General features: G+C 50.5%; 2 protein-coding genes across 5 annotated transcripts in view; one reads left to right on the top strand and one right to left on the bottom strand.

Moving 5' to 3' along the window:
* SH3GL1 (SH3 domain containing GRB2 like 1, endophilin A2) overlaps positions 1-7,229 on the bottom strand; it is an 82,815-nt gene extending 75,586 nt beyond the window's left edge. For 2 of the 3 annotated variants that reach the window (XM_026688868.2, XM_026688866.2), the window contains exon 1: positions 6,204-7,229. In XM_026688868.2, coding sequence (XP_026544653.1) covers positions 6,204-6,248 — 45 coding nt within the window. In that variant the 5' untranslated portion in view covers positions 6,249-7,229. The remainder of the gene's footprint in view (positions 1-6,203) is intronic. The other variant, XM_026688867.2, reaches the window with a different exon arrangement.
* Positions 7,230-13,614: 6,385 nt separating this feature from the next.
* CHAF1A (chromatin assembly factor 1 subunit A) overlaps positions 13,615-16,935 on the top strand; it is a 38,775-nt gene continuing 35,454 nt past the window's right edge. For both annotated transcript variants that reach the window (XM_087951756.1, XM_087951759.1), the window contains exon 1: positions 13,615-13,847. The gene's annotated coding sequence lies outside the window, so the exon portion shown is untranslated. The remainder of the gene's footprint in view (positions 13,848-16,935) is intronic.

The following is a 16,935-nucleotide window of genomic DNA, read 5'->3' on the forward strand; positions in this document are numbered from 1 at the left end:
CTCTCCTCCCTGCGTGCCCTAGGATGGAGAGGGGATGGGCCTGGGTCCTCCTCTGACGGCTCAGAGTCAGTCTCCGCCAGGGGCACGACACCTTGAGTTATTTGCAAAAACAAAAGGCCAGGCACAAATAACCTACATTAAAAAAATAAACGTATAAGGTGCCCCTCCTTTTCTGAAGGTCCTCCAGAGAACCGGCTTAGCTGCCGAGCTGGATGCCAACCAAGGTCTCTGGCCTAGGAACGAAGGCAGATTTAGAACATACGGTCGTTGCTACACTATTATGGAGGTAGTAACTATGGAGGAATCAACGATGGAGGTTTACCGCTGCAAACAGAGACACTGACAGATCAACACCCCTCTGTCCCCCTGACAGTGTGTGTGTTGTTGTCATCTCCTGTGGAAACTTCCTGCGCTGAATAATTGAAGGCCCGGGAGAGCCGGCGTTATCGATCTGGACGTTAAACAGAGGCGCCTGCCAGAAGGAGCTTCCCCAGAGAGGCAGAAGGAAATGAATTTAAGAGAGACAAGATAGCAGCAGGAGTAAGGCTGACTGACTTAGTTCGGGCCAGAGTCGACTTATGACAGCTGGGAGAGGAAGGCCCACCGTTAAGCCAGGCAGTTTGTTAAGCGAGGCAAGCCCAGGTTTTTTTTGTTAAACGACACGTTTGGCCGCAGGTGCTGTCGCTGCAGACGCTAAGCGAGGCACGGGGGTCGTTCAATGAATCTGGCTCGTGGACTTTGGCTTGTCGGAAGCCGGTGGAGGAGGTTGCCAATGACAACACCACCACCCTGGGATGTCGTAACCGTCGTGAATACATGCCGGTGGCCGAGGGCCAGGAATTTTTTTTGGATCATGTGATTGTGGAGATGTTGCAACGGTGGTTAAGGTTGAGAATCGGTTGCAAGTCACTTTTCAGCTCCATTGTAACTTCGATCAGTTGTTAAACAAATACGTGTAAGTTGAGGAGGAGGAGGAGGAGGAGGAGGAGGATTGTAAGATCCTCCATGCTCTGAGCTTGGTTCTTTTCCTGCAGACGTTTCATGACCCAACTAGGTAACATCATCAATGCTACAAGGAAGTGGAATTTGCAGGGAGGAGGGGAGGAGGAGGAGGAGGATTGTAAGATCCTCCATGCTCTCTGAGCTTGGTTCTTTTCCTGCAGACGTTTCATGACCCAACTAGGTAACATCATCAATGCTACAAGGAAGTGGAATTTGCAGGGAGGAGGGGGGGAGGGGGAGGAGGAGGAGGAGGAGGAGGAGGAGGAGGATTGTAAGATCCTTCGTGCTCTCTGAGCTTGGTTCTTTTCCTGCAGACGTTTCATGACCCAACTCGATAACATCATCAGTGCTAAGAGGGAGTGGGGTTTGTGGAGAGGGGGAGGAGGTAGAGACAGCTCCCTGGAACTCTTTTCAGCACTTCCTATTTGGGGGTGCAAAAATGGCAGATCTGCACACAGAGCAACAGTTGCTGCCAGGAATTGTGTAAAGAACGGAGAAAAAACATCCACTTGGCTTTTTGGCGGTGATATTCCTAGAATTTAGGAATAATGACTCATGTTGTACATGCAATGCGTGCATGTTGGCATGGTCCAGCCTCTTGCAGAATAAGATTTTTCCTTCTCTCCTCCCCTCTCGGTCACTTTGGAATAATTTGGACACAGACTGGAGGCAGAAGACAAGGACAGAAAATAAGCACCATGTTCTGTGTCAAGGACTCTGGCCACAGACAGAAAAACCAAAGCTTTGGGGAAACATTTTCATTGCCCTCGCACCTTTAAGCACTCAAATACCACTGGATATTTTAAAGAAGGGACTAGACAGTCCCTTATCTGAAATGGGATAGGCTGGACTAGAAGACCTCCAGGGTCCCTTCCAACTCATTCTATTCTATTCTATTCTATTCTATTCTATTCTATTCTATTCTATTCTAAGATCCTGCATGGCTTGAGATGGCTTAGAAAATGCTGCCATTGTGGCTACAGAGGAAATGGGACTTATACATTATTACAATTCAGTATGTCAGACCAGCAGCAGTGAGGCCCAGGTTCAAATTCACGATAGCTCAACCTACTGTCTGCAACCTAGAGACACAATCCAACATTTTATGCTGCCCTTCGAAAAGATTTGGCATCATTTGTGCCATTGTCCCAATGATTCTTTTTTTTTAAAAAAAGGGTGTTATTACGCCATAGTCAATAGTTTTCAATCTTGGCAAGTTTATGATTGGGAGGACTATGTCCCAGAATTCTCCAGTCGTTATCTATGGACCAGCTCCCAGAATCCCCCAGCCAGAACTGGTGCACTTCAATTCCCAGCATTCATGGACTTCAACTCTCAAAATTGCCCAGCCAGCATTTGTGAACTTCAGTTCCCAGAATTCTCCACTCAGCATCTGTGGATTTCAACTCTCAGAATTGCTCAGCCACCAATTGTAAACTTCAGTTCCCAGAACTCTCCATTTAACATCTACTGACTTCAATTCCCAGAATTCTCCAGTCAGCACCTGTGGATTTCAACTCTCAGGCTGCTGGCTGGAGAATTCTGGGAATTGAAGTCCACCCATCTTGAAAGTGGTCAGAGTGAAGCCACACTTTTGAGGAAGTTTAGATATTTGCAGAAATGAATTTGCAAAGATGGTTAAAACTGTTTACTTCCCCCCACCCCCCACCAAAAAAAAGGGGGTTCTGAGGAGAATAGGGCAGAAAGAAAGAGTTTATTTAGAAATGCTCATTCATAAGTCTCACCTCTGCAATTTCCGGAGGGACAGCTCACCTATTGCCTAATTTTTGTCTCGAAAGCAGAAGTTCATGGCTGTGGCAATTGCAATGTGGAATTGTCACATTGGCAGGTGGCATAGAGGCTTTAAATGGCTACGTGCAGAACACCAATTACAGGAGGGGGGGGGAATATTGGTGGAAATGAATATTTTTTCCCCCAAAATAGCCCTCTTCTGTACTGTCCCCCCTGAAAACACAGGCCCAAACCTCCACTAGATCGCCTTTGGGCTCTCTCACTCTTTCTCTCTCTCCCTGCCTTTCTTTCTCTCTCCTTCTCTTCCTCTCTCTCCTTCTTTCCCCATCTTTCTCTCCCTCTGTCTCCTTCTTCTCCTCTCCTTTTTGTCTTTCCCTTTCTCTCTCTTCGCCCCATCTTTCCCTCTCTCTCCCCTTCTCTGCCTGTCTTTCCTTCCCCCTCTCCCTCCTTCTCTCCATCTTTCTTTCCCTCTCCTCGCTCTCTTCTTCCTCTCTCCTCCTTCTCTCCCCACTCCCCTTTTCCTGTCGTTCTCTTCCTCTCTTTCCTTCTCCTTCTCTCCCTCACCTTCTCTTTTTCCCCTGCTTCTCTCTTTCCCTCCTTCTCTCCCTATTTTCCTCCCTCTCCTCTCTCTCTCTCTCTCCTGTCTTTCTATCGCCATTTCCTCCTCTCCCTCTCCTTCTCTGCCCCCACTCCACTTTCTGTCTTTCTCTCCCTTGCCATCTCCTCTTCCCCCTCTCTCACCATCTCCTCTCTCCCTCTCTCCCACCTCTCCGTCTCCTCTTTTTCTGTCTTTCTCTCCCTCTCTCTTTCTCCATCTCCTCCTCTCTCCCCCCTCCTCTCTTACACTCTCTCTCTCCCAATTTTCAGTGTAGAAATAATTATAGCAATCTTCCTGGCAGGCCTGACAAAAGGATTTTCTGAGGTGTCTTGCGGAGAAGGCCTTGCAGCACGCGGCACTTGCGCGATTAAAAACAAGTTTTGCATTTGCGGGGGGGCTCTTTAGACAAAATGGTAGGATTTGCATCCTTGGGAGACCCAAACCAGCATACAGTGTTTCCAGCCTGCTCAGGATTGGCAGGGGCAACGTGCGAAGGAAGGATCTGCTTGCTTCAGAGGGAGGGAAAGTCACCTCTTTGCAGCCCACCTGCAAATGAGCACGTGGTTGTGGGCGCATTCACAAAATGGTTGCCGCACAACACTTAACCTACGCGCTGTCGGCCGGGGCCACTATCAAAATATTCATTGGCAGCTAGAAAATGAATTACACATCCCTCTGGCTGTTTTGTTTTTTTTCCCCCCTACCAATCCAGAAGAAACTTTGGATAGCCCAAAGTTACTGCTACGAATAAATACAATGAAGATTGATGCCTGGCATCACACCAACTTCCTATTTGTGTTTTGATCTCCGTCATCCTCCAGATTATGATCCAGGTAAGAGCCAGTTTGCTCTACTACGTAAGGCACCAGGCTAGAAAGTGAGAGACCCCGAGTTCAAGTCCCACTTTAGGCAGGAAAGCCAGCTGGGCGATTTTGGGCCAATCACCAGGAGACGGTGAATTCTAGTCCCGTCTTAGGCATCAATGTCAGTTGGGTGACAACTTTGAGCCAGTCACCAGGAGAGGGTGAGTTCTAGTCCTGCCTTAGGTACAAAAGCTGGCTCAGTGACTTTGGCCAATTACCTGGAGACTGGGAGTTGTAGTCCTGCCTTAGGCATGAAAACGGGCTGGGTGACTTTGGGCCAGTCACCAGGAGAGGGTGAATTCTAGTCCCGTCTTAGGCATCAAAGTCAGTTGGGTGACAACTTTGAGCCAGTCACCAGGAGACGGTGAGTTCTAGTCCCGCCTTAGGCACAAAAGCCAACTGGGTGACTTTGGGTCAATCACCAGGAGACTGGGAGTTGTAGTCCCGCCTTAGGTGTGACAGCTAGCTGGGTGATTTGGGGCCAAACGCCAGGAGACAAGGAGTTCTAGTCCTGCTGTAAGCACAAAAGCTGGCTGGGTGATTTTGGGCCAATCACCAGGAGATGGTGAATTCTAGTCCTGTCTTAGGCGTCAAAGTCAGTGGGGTGACTCTGGGCTAAACATCAGGAAACTGAGTTCTAGTCCTGCCTTAGCTGGCTCAGTGACTTTGGCCAATTACCAGGAGACCGGGAGTTGCAGTCCTGCCTTAGGCATGAAAACGGGCTGGGTGACTTTGGGCCAGACAAAAGGAGAGAGTGAGTTCTAGTCCCGCCTTAGCACGAAAGCCGGATGGATGACTTTCGGTCAATTACCAGGAGCCTGGGAATTCTAGTCCCGCCTTAGGCATGAAAACCAGTTGGGTGACTTTGGGCCAACCATTAAAAGATGGTGAATTCTAGTCCTGCCTTAGGTAAGAAAGCCGACGGGTGAGTTTGGGCCAATTGCCAGGAGACTGAGAGTTCTAGTGCAACGTTAGGGATGAAAACCAGCTGGATTGACTTTGAGCCAATCCCTCTCTCAGTCCATCTCAACCCCACCCCGAAGGCTCGTAGTTGTGGTGAAAATAACAGGAAGAAAGTGTGTTGGGACTCTTCAGTCCCAACTAAATTAGGGACATTTGCCATCTCGAGTTATTTGTCAAAATAATAAAATTATTATTATAAAGTTATGGGATGTAAACAAATAAATTCATCACAATAAAACTTTGGCATATTCCTAATACCGCCCCAATTCTTCGAAAACCTGTCTCAAAAGAGCCATTTAGAGTTCACTACGCTTGGCACAACATTTCATAAAAGTAATTTTTTTTAAAATTCATTTCCTTGTTCCAGTGCATAGAAATGTTCCCAAATGATAATTCAGCTGCTTCGCGAAAGAAACTGTGTCTCGCTTTTTCTCTGCCAAAACTGCTCCTTGGCAATCTTTACACAACACCATGGAAAAAAATTGAATTTTCAACGCCAGGTTACTATTTGTCTCACAAATCGCCAGCATTCTCCAGGATGAAACAGGTGTATTTACAGACCTGTTTGAAAGCTGCACTGAGGCAGCTCAGGAATTATTTTTTTTTTTTTTTTTTGGGGAGGTTTCAGGACACATTTCTCCAAGTATAACTTTTACCCTATCCTTCCTGGGCCCCACGGCCACTACACAAAAGACCACTGCACACACACACACACACAAAACCCCCACAGCTGCCCAAATTGTTCTTCCTTGTCCTGCTTGCACGCCAAACTATTACCCTCTTTTTTGCAAAATAAATAAAATCAGAGCTTTGGATCCTGGCGGCCCATCCCGAGAGCAGATTTTTCCCCATATCCCAACAAACCACGGTTTGGAAAAAAGTAAAAAAAACACAAATCATCACCGTCCAACGAGCAGGAGGAGGAAAAGGAGTCGAGTTTTGAGATTATTATTTTTTAAAAGAGGAAAGAGCCACCACATCTGGACATCTGAGCCAGAACATCTGGCAATTTTGTATTTGCTCACCTGGCTGGCTTTGTAGAATTGCTTCTTCAACCCTGCCACAGACATGATGATGAGGATGGGAGTCCCGTCCGAGGAAGCTGCCAAATTGGATCAGGATCCCACTTTGGGGGTGAGCAAGGCGACGATGGTGGGCTGCTTTGAGATCAGAGGAGGGGTACGAAAAGTGGGGCAGGAGGGTCCCAGCTCTGGCATGAAGGGGTCAGCAGCCAGGCAAAGAAGTGGGGTGGGGGCAGGGAGATCCTGGCCACCCAGAAAAGATGCTCCAAGCCTTGGGGAGATAATAGGGTGGGCTCCCCCCCCCAAAAAAGAAGCTGGGGTCTGGATTAGAGCAGCCCACTGACCAGAGCAGCCCCTTCCCCAATGAGTCAGGGACCCAAATTCTCCCTGCTCGAGGCTGACAAGAGCAAAACAGCCTCCCACCCAAAAAACAAAACACCAACCCTCAATTTGAAAGCCAAAAAACCAGCCTCCAATTCATGGAGAAACCTCGAACGGGGCTCTGCCAAAGACAGCAAGAGACTGTCCGCTTGCCAGGGGCTGTTTTCAGAGGCTGGGAAAGGCAGCCCCCTTGCACCACCGCCTCAAAAAGTCCCCGAGCTGCGGCTGGTTGGGGCGGCTTGAAACTGCTCAAGAGACTAGTCCTCAACGAGGCTAAAGGAAGAAGCAGAGATGCCCCGGCGGCGGCGGAAGAGCCGGGTTTAAAAGGCTTGAAAATGATGTCTGGGGCGGGGAGGGGGGAAGTCGTCCCTTTTCCTTCTTCTTTGCTTTTTCTTTTCTCCGGGAAGAGCAGCCGAAGAGAGGGAAGGAGAAAGAGAGAAAACAGGAGGAGGAGAGCAGCAGAACGGAGCGGAGGGACACACAAAGTAGTCCCAGAGCAGGCGGACCAACGGAAAGGGGAATAAAAGGGAAGGAGGGAGACCAACGACGCCCCTCGGCTCCCGCCGAGCTCCGAGCTCAGCCCCGGTGGCTCTCCGCGCCCGTCGGGATGTCACCCGGGCCGATCGCCCGTTTCCGTCCCTCACTGCGCCTGCGCGGACACGCTCTTATTTCCCTCGGCGGAAGGATTCCATTTTTTTAAAAAAAAAAAACCAGAGCGGGAGGAGGGGTTAAGGGGGACAAAAAGAGGATCCGGTTCCACGCTTTCCACACCATTGATAAATGAGCGCTAGAGCGCTCGAGTATGCATATATTATTTCCGTCTCTTCGCGCGGGGCGGAGGGAGCGTCAAGGCAAGGCGCCACAGCGCCCCCTAGGCCTCTTCACCCACGTGGTGCCGTATTATACTTGCAAGTCCGCCCGGCCACGTGTTTCAGTACAGCTTCCAAGGAGAAGGCTAAGCCTGCCCATTCCTTGAGCGGGGATGATGGGAGTTGTAGTTCAATCTTTAGAGGAGCGCCCAGTTGGGATTTACCTTATATACAGATAGTTCCCCACTTACAACCATTGGCTTAGGGACTGTTCAAAGTCACAACAGCATTGAAAAAACTTGACTTTTGACCATTTTTCACACTTATGACCCGTGCAGCATTTCCCCCCTGGTCATGTTATCAAAAGTTGGACTTGGTGTATGTATGACAGTGGCATGGGATCCCCCTTTTATGACCTTCTGACATGGTCAATGGGGAAGCCAGGTTCACTTATTTATTTATTTATTTTATTTATTTATTTGATTTGCCAATTGTTTACAAGATAATAAGTATAAGTGTATACATAGTTGTGAATACATGAAATGGGTACATATAAGAAAAATAAAAGAAGAATAAGAGAAACAATAGGACAGGGACGGTAGGCACGTTGGTGCGCTTATGCACGCCCCCTACAGACCTCTTAGGAAAGGGGTGAGGTCAATAGTAGACAGTCTAAGGTTAAAGTTTTTGGGGTTTGGGGAAGAGACTACAGACTCTTGTTCCAACACTTGTTGGAAGAATTATCCTTCTGGGTTCGGTTCCAAGTGGGGAAGAAAGACACCGGAAACATGGATGCTGTTTGGAAAGATGGTTTAATGGTGGACAGGATCACATGGCTTGGAGCTCCAAAGAAAGAAGGATGATCACATGCTTCAAGATGTTGAGTGAAGGAAAAGAAGAGAGGGCAAAGATGCTGAGCGTCCCTTATATACCCTCTGTTGGGATTTGAATTTGAGCTTTTATTCTGATTGGTTGTCAGACTCCCGGGGGGGGGCATGCAGTGTAGGCTGTCCTGAGTGCCAGGCTTGGTTGAGCCTTGCTGGATGATGATGTAATGAAAGGGCTTTGGGCAATTCCTACTACAGCTCTACCTGGAGATCTTTGTTGTGTAAAATATCCTGGTCTAGGCCTTAATGGCCCACCCATTAACAAATGTGTGGAGTGAGCTTCTGCTTCTGAGTTTCTACTCTTTTTAGGGGAAATATTCTGCCTTTTTAATATTTCCTAGGATATTTCATTTTTCTAGGAGTGGGGTGGGTGCTAACTTCCTACACACTTACAAGTCTGGAGAGAGAGAGAGTGAAAGAATTGAAATGTAAATAGGCTGGTCACATAGCAAAAAGAACTGATGGCAGGTGGACTAAAGCACCCAAAGGCCAGATAAAGAATAACAGATGGAAACTGATGGAGAGATTCAACCTGGAAATAAGGAGAAACTTTCTGACAGTGAGGACAATCCATCCATGGAACAGAACCTGCATTCAGAAGTTGTGGGAGCTTCATCACTGGAGGTTTTCAAGAAGAGACTGGACTGCCCTCTGTCAGAAATGGTGTGTAGGGTCTCCTGCTTGGGCAGGGGGGGGTTAGACTAGATGACCTAAACATCCCTTCCAACTCCGTTATTCTGCTAAGGCAGTCATAGAATGAATCCCACAATAAAAAGTGTCCATGAAAGAGACAAGATGGAGGGGTGACATCAGCAAGTTAGGTTTTTGTGTGTGTCTTTTATCATCCCCGTAATCCCTTTCAGGGCAGAGTCTAAGCAACTGAATGGAGCTGGGTGTTTACTGGCCAGATGCCCTTCCTGTCACCAGTGAGGAGTTTTGTTCAGCAGATATATTATTCTCAGTGTGCCCAGAGAGAGAAATGTCTGCCTCTACCTAGGATCGAACTCACAGCCTCCTGATTGTGAGGCGAGAGCTCCACCTCTAGGCCATGGCATCACTCAGATGACATCAGCATGTATGGTGGGCCCAATTGGCAAAGGAAAGCACAAGACCATATGGGTTGGAAACATGCAGTAGAGGCCATAAATCACCTACATGGCTTCTACTGTGTGGCAGTCAACTGAAAGAAGCTGATTTTGACCGACAGGTAAGGGCAGCGATTTCATTGATGACTTATCTTTCTAATTTTTTATTTGACTTTCAACAAATCAAGGCCATCAAAGACAGCCTGTCAGCTCCTGACGCCACCTGTCTCCTCCGTGGGTGCTCAGCCACGTTAATTAAAAAAAAAATTGTAAACATTCGTGAAGCAGGAGGATGCCCTGAGACTAAGCTCCTTTGGTGCGGCTTAACTTCTCTCTAGAGAGCTGAAGAAGCTTCTTGGATGGGAAGCGAAATGTCTTCAAAGAGAAACCAGGAAGTCCAGTTGCCTCTTGGGGGAAAAAAAAAGCATCTTTGGATTCTCTCTAGAATCCACTCTTACCCTAACTCTCTTCATATGTTGTTGTTAGTTGCAAAGTCATGTCTGACTCATCGTGACCCCATGGACCACGTTCCTCCAGGCCTTCCTGTCCTCTACCATCTTCTGGAGTCCATTTAAGCTGACGCCGACTGCTTCAGGGATTGCATCCAGCCCCCCTCTTTCTCTGCCATCTCCTTCTCCTTTTGCCCTGGATCGTTCCCAGCGTGAGGCTCTTCTCCAGTGGAGTCCTTCCTTCTCATGAGGTGGCCAAAGTATTTTGAGTTTCATCATCAGTAACTGGCCTTCTAGTTGTAGTTTTAGTTTACTTTATTGTCACTGCACCTCGTACAACGAAATCAAACGCCATCTTCAGTGCACATCAAGACCATGAAAATAAACACAAACTAAAGAGCAGTCAGGGTTTGATCTCCTCCAGGACTGACCGGTTGGATCACCTTGCAGTCCAAGGGACTCGCAGGAGCCTCCTCCGGCACCAGAGTTCAAAGGCCTCCATTCTTTGGCGCTCAGCCTTCCTTATGGTCCAACTTTCATAGCCATACATTGCAACTGGGAAAAAGCATAGCCTTGACTCTATGCATTTCTGTTGGCAGGGCGATGACTCTGCTTTTTAGTATGTTGTCTAGATGTGCCATAGCTTTCCTCCCCCCAGGAGCAAGCGTCTTTTTAATTTCTTGGCTGCAGTCCCCATCTGGGGTGATCTTGGAGCCCTGGAAAATAAAATCTCCCTTCATAGGAGCCTTTAAAACCTGGTTTATCCACGCCCTGATTTAAAATGAATGGTTAGATTACTTGTTCTTTTAAACAGTGTCATCTGAATATTCGTGGATACTTCTTAAACTGTTATAGCAGCCATCTAATCTCCTAACACAGGAGTCTCCAAACTAGGCAATTTTAAGACTTGTAGACTTCATCTCCCAGAATTCCTCAGCCACGTGGCTGGCTGAGGAATTCTGGGAGTTGAAGTCCACAAGTATTAAATGTAGAGTTGTAATTGCAGGAATGTTCCAATCTCAGATGGCAAACCTCAGATAAAGAATGTTTCCAAGCAAGTGCAACTCAGGTAAACAAAGTCACTAATCTAAAGGAGGATTAGAGAGAGGAAGTAAACATATGTTAGACTTTAACTAGAGATAATTAATTGTATGGATTACTATGCTAAACAGTAGCGAAAGTTAAGCAGTAACCAAAGTTAACCAATGATGGAGGATAATTAAAAATGTGTATAAATGCAAGACTAGACTCCAATAAAGATCATCATGATTCAGTTGTTCATGATCAAACAACTCGACTGCCTCATCATTACAACAATTAAAATTGCCAGGGTTTGGAGACCCCTGCTCCAAAATAAAAATTTCATTGGTCCCTGAATAGAGGCATAAAGGATCCACATGCATTCAATTAATCGAAATTCCACTTTCCGCCTTTACTTTAAAAACCTCGCGTTCCAGCCAATCAGGAGCGCTCATCTCTCCATTGGCCAATAGAAAAGCGGGGGATGTTTGACCAATTAGCAGCGCTACTGTTTTTTGCCCTTTCAAGTTTCAGGCAGCTCACTGAACCATAGAGGTAAAATTAGAAAGAAAGTTTTAGACGCTGGGATTAAAGCGGCAGATTCATAAAATGGGGCAAAGCCCACTTAACGACTGTCTTGCTTAGCAGTTGGGCTCAGCTGTGGTTGTAAGTCGAGGATGACGTGTATTCAGATCAGAAAGGGGAGGAAAATTCTACAACGCCTACGTTTTCTCTTATGAGAACTATCAAAAGGGAGAAACTATCAAAAGAGTCTCAAAAGAGCAACAGAGAAGAGCAACAAAGAGGATTAGGGGATTGGAGGCTGAAACATACAAAGAATAGTTGCAGGAATTGGATTTGTCTAGTTTGATGAAAAGGAGGACCAGAGGTGATATGTCGATAGCAGCCTTCCATTATTTGAGGGGCTGCCACAAAGAATAGGGAGTCAAGCTATTCTCCAAAGCAGATAACAGATAATCAGAGTGGGAAGGGACCTTGTAGGCCATCTAGTCCAACCCTCCGCCCAAGCAGGAGACCCTACACCATTTCTGACAAATGGCAGTCCAATCTCTTCTTAAAAGTCTCAAGTGATAGCGCTCCCACAACTTCAGAGGGCAACTTCTGTTCCACTGGTTGATTGTTCTCCCTGTCAGAAAGTTTCTCCTTATTTCCAGGTTGAATCTCTCCTTGTTCAGTTTCCATCCATTATTCCTTGTCTGGCCTTCAGGTGCTTTAGAAAATAGCTTGACCCCTTCCTCCTCTCTGGGGCAGCCCCTCAAATATTGAAAGGCTGTTATCATGTCTCTCTTCCCTAGACTAGCCAGGCCCAGTTTCTGCAACTGTTCATTGTATGTTTTAGTCTCCAATTCCCTCAATCATCCTGGTGGCTCTTCTCTGCACTCTTTCTAGAGTCTCAACTTTTTTTTTATTAATGTGGTGAACAAAACTGGATGCAGTAATCTAGGTGTGGTCTTACAGAAGCACCAGAAGGCAGGACAAGAAGCTGTGGAAGGAATTTGCAACCAAGGAGAGAAGCAACCTGGAATTAAAGAGAAACTTCCTAACAATGAGAACCATTAACCAGTGGAACTACCTGCCTCCAGAAGTTGAGGGTGCTCCAACAGTGGACTTTTTAAACAAGAGACTGGACAACCATTAGTGTACATTCAAAGTGACAATAAAGTTATTCTAAGTCTTGTCTGAAATGGTATGGGGTCTCCTGCTTGAGCAAGGAGGGGTTGGACTAGAAGACCTCCAAGGTCCCTTCTAACTCTGCTGTTCCGTTAAATGAAACGTGCCTCCAGCTTTCCATCTTGCTGCCCTTCCTATGTCTTGGATTTAGAATATTCTTTTGCCCAGACTTAGAATAACTTTATGGTCACTGAGTGCACATTTTAATTTCATTAAAATGAAATTTCGTTGCATAGAGCTCTCAAAGGGTGACCCCTCCAATACACCCTACATAAAGGACAACCTCCCCTCCTGGAAATTTGGGAAGACCAAGGTAACTAGGTCTTCACAAATATTTCACAAGGAGAGTTCTCCACTCTTCTACTCGTTGTAGAATACCTTATGCCACCAGACTTGAAATTCTAGAACTAGAAAACCTTGAATTACGCCGTCTTCGGTCTGACTTAAGCATGGTATATAAAATCATACATTGCAATGTCCTACCTGTCAATGAATACTTCAGCTTCAACCATAACAACACAAGAGCACACAATAGATACAAACTCAAAGTTAACTGCACCAAACTTGATTGCAGGAAATACGACTTCAGCAATAGAGTGGTCAATCTCTGGAATACTCTACCCGACTCTGTAGTCTCTTCCCCAAACCCCAAAAACTTTAACCTTAGACTGTCTACTATTGACCTCACCCCTTTCCTAAGAGGTCTGTAGGGGCGTGCATAAGCGCACCAACGTGCCTACCGTCCCTGTCCTATTGTTTCTCTTATTATTCTTTATTTTTCTTATATGTACCCATTTCATGTATTCACAGCTATGTATACGCTTATACTTATTATCTTGTAAACAATTGGCAAATCAAATAAATAAAATAAATAAATAAATAGCGGGCGCCCGGCTGCAGAAAAAGGAGGACGCTCTTTTTGGCCCCTTTCTTCGCCCCCCCCCTCACGCCCTCAAGAACCGGAAGTGTCGATACGCGTCTCATTTTCACCGCATCTCTACACAGCCTCCCCGGGCCAAGCGCGCCTTCCCGTCGGGGCTGCTTCTCGCGAGATTTCGAGCCGCCGCTTCCCGCTCCTCCCGCCCTCGCGCACAGCCGGCAGGGTCACGTGGGCTCGGCGTCCCGCCCTATCAGGGCGCCGGAGCGCGAAGGTCGGCAGAACTCCCGCCAAATACGAGCGAGGAGCGAGCGGACGGGCCGGCGGGCGGTTGGGCGCAGGGCGAGCCGGATGGGACCGGCCGAGGCAGCGAGCCTTCGTTGTCCCTCGCGAATGTGAGGGGAAGCGACGGTTTCCCGCAGCCCGGCCGCTCTTCTCCTCGGGCAGGTGAGGGACTAAAGAGACCGGCGGGGAGCCGGAGGGGCCTGTGGATGCGGGGGTTGGAGGGGGAGGGGAAACTGAGGCAGGGGTTCAAGGAGGGGTCTCTGAGGGAAACTGAGGCAGGGAGGGAGGGGGTCTCTGAGGGAAACTGAGGCAGGAGGGGAGGGGTCTCTGAGGGGAAACAGGCAGGGAGGAGGGGGTCTCTGAGGGAAACTGAGGCAGGAGGGGGGGGTCTCTGAGGGAAACTGAGGGAGGGAGGGAGGGGGTCTCTGAGGGGAAACTGAGGCAGGGAGGGGGGGGGGTCTCTGAGGGGAAACTGAGGCAGGGAGGGGAGGGGTCTCTGAGGGGAAACTGAGGCAGGGAGGAGGGGGTCTCTGAGGGGAAACTGAGGGAGGGAGGGAGGGGGTCTCTGAGGGGAAACAGGCAGGGAGGGGAGGGGTCTCTGAGGGGAAACTGAGGGAGGGAGGGAGGGGGTCTCTGAGGGAAACTGAGGCAGGGAGGGAGGGGTCTCTGAGGGAAACAGGCAGGGAGGGAGGGGTCTCTGAGGGGAAACTGAGGCAGGGAGGGGAGGGGGTCTCTGAGGGGAAACAGGCAGGGAGGGGAGGGGTCTCTGAGGGGAAACTGAGGCAGGGAGGGAGGGGGGTCTCTGAGGGGAAACTGAGGCAGGGAGGGGGGGTCTCTGAGGGGAAACAGGCAGGGAGGGGAGGGGTCTCTGAGGGAAACTGAGGCAGGGAGGAGGGGTCTCTGAGGGGAAACTGAGGGAGGGAGGGAGGGTCTCTGAGGGGAAACTGAGGCAGGGAGGAGGGGTCTCTGAGGGGAAACTGAGGGAGGGAGGAGGGGGGTCTCTGAGGGAAACTGAGGCAGGGAGGGGGGGTCTCTGAGGGGAAACTGAGGGAGGGAGGGGAGGGGTCTCTGAGGGAAACTGAGGCAGGGAGGGGAGGGTCTCTGAGGGGAAACTGAGGGAGGGAGGGGAGGGGGTCTCTGAGGGGAAACTGAGGCAGGGAGGGGAGGGGGTCTCTGAGGGGAAACTGAGGCAGGGAGGGGGGGTCTCTGAGGGGAAACTGAGGCAGGGAGGGAGGGGGTCTCTGAGGGGAAACTGAGGGAGGGAGGGGAGGGGTCTCTGAGGGGAAACAGGCAGGAGGAGGGGTCTCTGAGGGGAAACTGAGGCAGGGAGGGGAGGGGGTCTCTGAGGGAAACTGAGGCAGGGAGGGGAGGGTCTCTGAGGGAAACAGGCAGGGAGGGAGGGGGTCTCTGAGGGAAACTGAGGCAGGGAGGGGAGGGGTCTCTGAGGGAAACAGGCAGGGAGGGAGGGGTCTCTGAGGGGAAACTGAGGCAGGGAGGGGAGGGGTCTCTGAGGGGAAACTGAGGCAGGGAGGGAGGGGTCTCTGAGGGAAACAGGCAGGGAGGGAGGGGGTCTCTGAGGGAAACTGAGGCAGGGGGGAGGGGGTCTCTGAGGGGAAACTGAGGCAGGGAGGAGGGGGTCTCTGAGGGAAACAGGCAGGGAGGGGAGGGGTCTCTGAGGGAAACTGAGGCAGGGAGGGGAGGGGGTCTCTGAGGGAAACTGAGGGAGGAGGGAGGGGTCTCTGAGGGAAACTGAGGCAGGGAGGGAGGGGTCTCTGAGGGAAACTGAGGCAGGGAGGGGGGTCTCTGAGGGAAACTGAGGCAGGGAGGGGAGGGGTCTCTGAGGGGAAACTGAGGGAGGGAGGGGAGGGTCTCTGAGGGAAACAGGCAGGGAGGGAGGGGTCTCTGAGGGAAACTGAGGCAGGGAGGGAGGGGTCTCTGAGGGGAAACTGAGGCAGGGAGGGGAGGGGAAACTGAGGCGGGAGGGGGTCTCTGAGGGAAACTGAGGCAGGGAGGGAGGGGGTCTCTGAGGGAAACTGAGGCTCTGAGGGAGGGGAGGGGGGTCTCTGAGGGGAAACTGAGGCAGGGAGGAGGGGGTCTCTGAGGGGAAACTGAGGCAGGGAGGGGAGGGGGTCTCTGAGGGGAAACTGAGGCAGGGAGGGAGGGGGTCTCTGAGGGAAACTGAGGCAGGGAGGGGAGGGGGCTGAGGGGAAACTGAGGCAGGGAGGGGAGGGGTCTCTGAGGGAAACTGAGGCAGGGAGGGAGGGGTCTCTGAGGGGAAACTGAGGCAGGGAGGAGGGGTCTCTGAGGGGAAACTGAGGCAGGGAGGGGGGGGTCTCTGAGGGGAAACTGAGGCAGGGAGGGGGGGTCTCTGAGGGGAAACTGAGGCAGGGAGGGAGGGGTCTCTGAGGGGAAACTGAGGCAGGGAGGGAGGGGTCTCTGAGGGAAACAGGCAGGGAGGGGGGGTCTCTGAGGGGAAACTGAGGCAGGGAGGGGAGGGGTCTCTGAGGGAAACTGAGGCAGGGAGGGAGGGGTCTCTGTGAGGGAAACTGAGGAAGGAGGGGAGGGGTCTCTGAGGGGAAACTGAGGCAGGGAGGGGAGGGGTCTCTGAGGGAAACTGAGGAGGGAGGGAGGGGGTCTCTGAGGGAAACTGAGGCAGGGAGGGAGGGGTCTCTGAGGGAAACTGAGGCAGGGAGGGGAGGGGGTCTGAGGGGAAACTGAGGCAGGGAGGGAGGGGTCTCTGAGGGAACTGAGGCAGGGAGGGGAGGGGTCTCTGAGGGAAACTGAGGAGGAGGGGAGGGGTCTCTGAGGGAAACTGAGGAAGGGAGGGGGGGTCTCTGAGGGGAAACTGAGGCAGGGAGGAGGGGTCTCTGAGGGGAAACTGAGGCAGGGAGGGGAGGGGTCTCTGAGGGGAACGGCGAGGAGGGTCTCTGAGGGAAACTGGGGAGGAGGGGGTCTCTGAGGGGAAACTGAGGCAGGAGGGAGGGGGTCTCTGAGGGAAACTGAGGCAGGGAGGGAGGGGTCTCTGAGGGGAAACTGAGGCAGGAGGGAGGGGGTCTCTGAGGGGAAACTGAGGCAGGGAGGGGGGGTCTCTGAGGGGAAACTGAGGCAGGGAGGAGGGGGTCTCTGAGGGGAAACTGAGGCAGGGAGGGGAGGGGTCTCTGAGGGAAACTGAGGCAGGGAGGGGGGGGTCTCTGAGGGAAACAGGCAGGGGGGGAGGGGTCTCTGAGGGAAACTGAGGCAGGAGGAGGGG

This window comes from Notechis scutatus, chromosome 1, assembly GCF_049901735.1.
Source record: "Notechis scutatus isolate UNSWTSFEM ecotype Mainland chromosome 1, rNotScu1.2, whole genome shotgun sequence".
NCBI lineage: Eukaryota > Metazoa > Chordata > Lepidosauria > Squamata > Elapidae > Notechis > Notechis scutatus.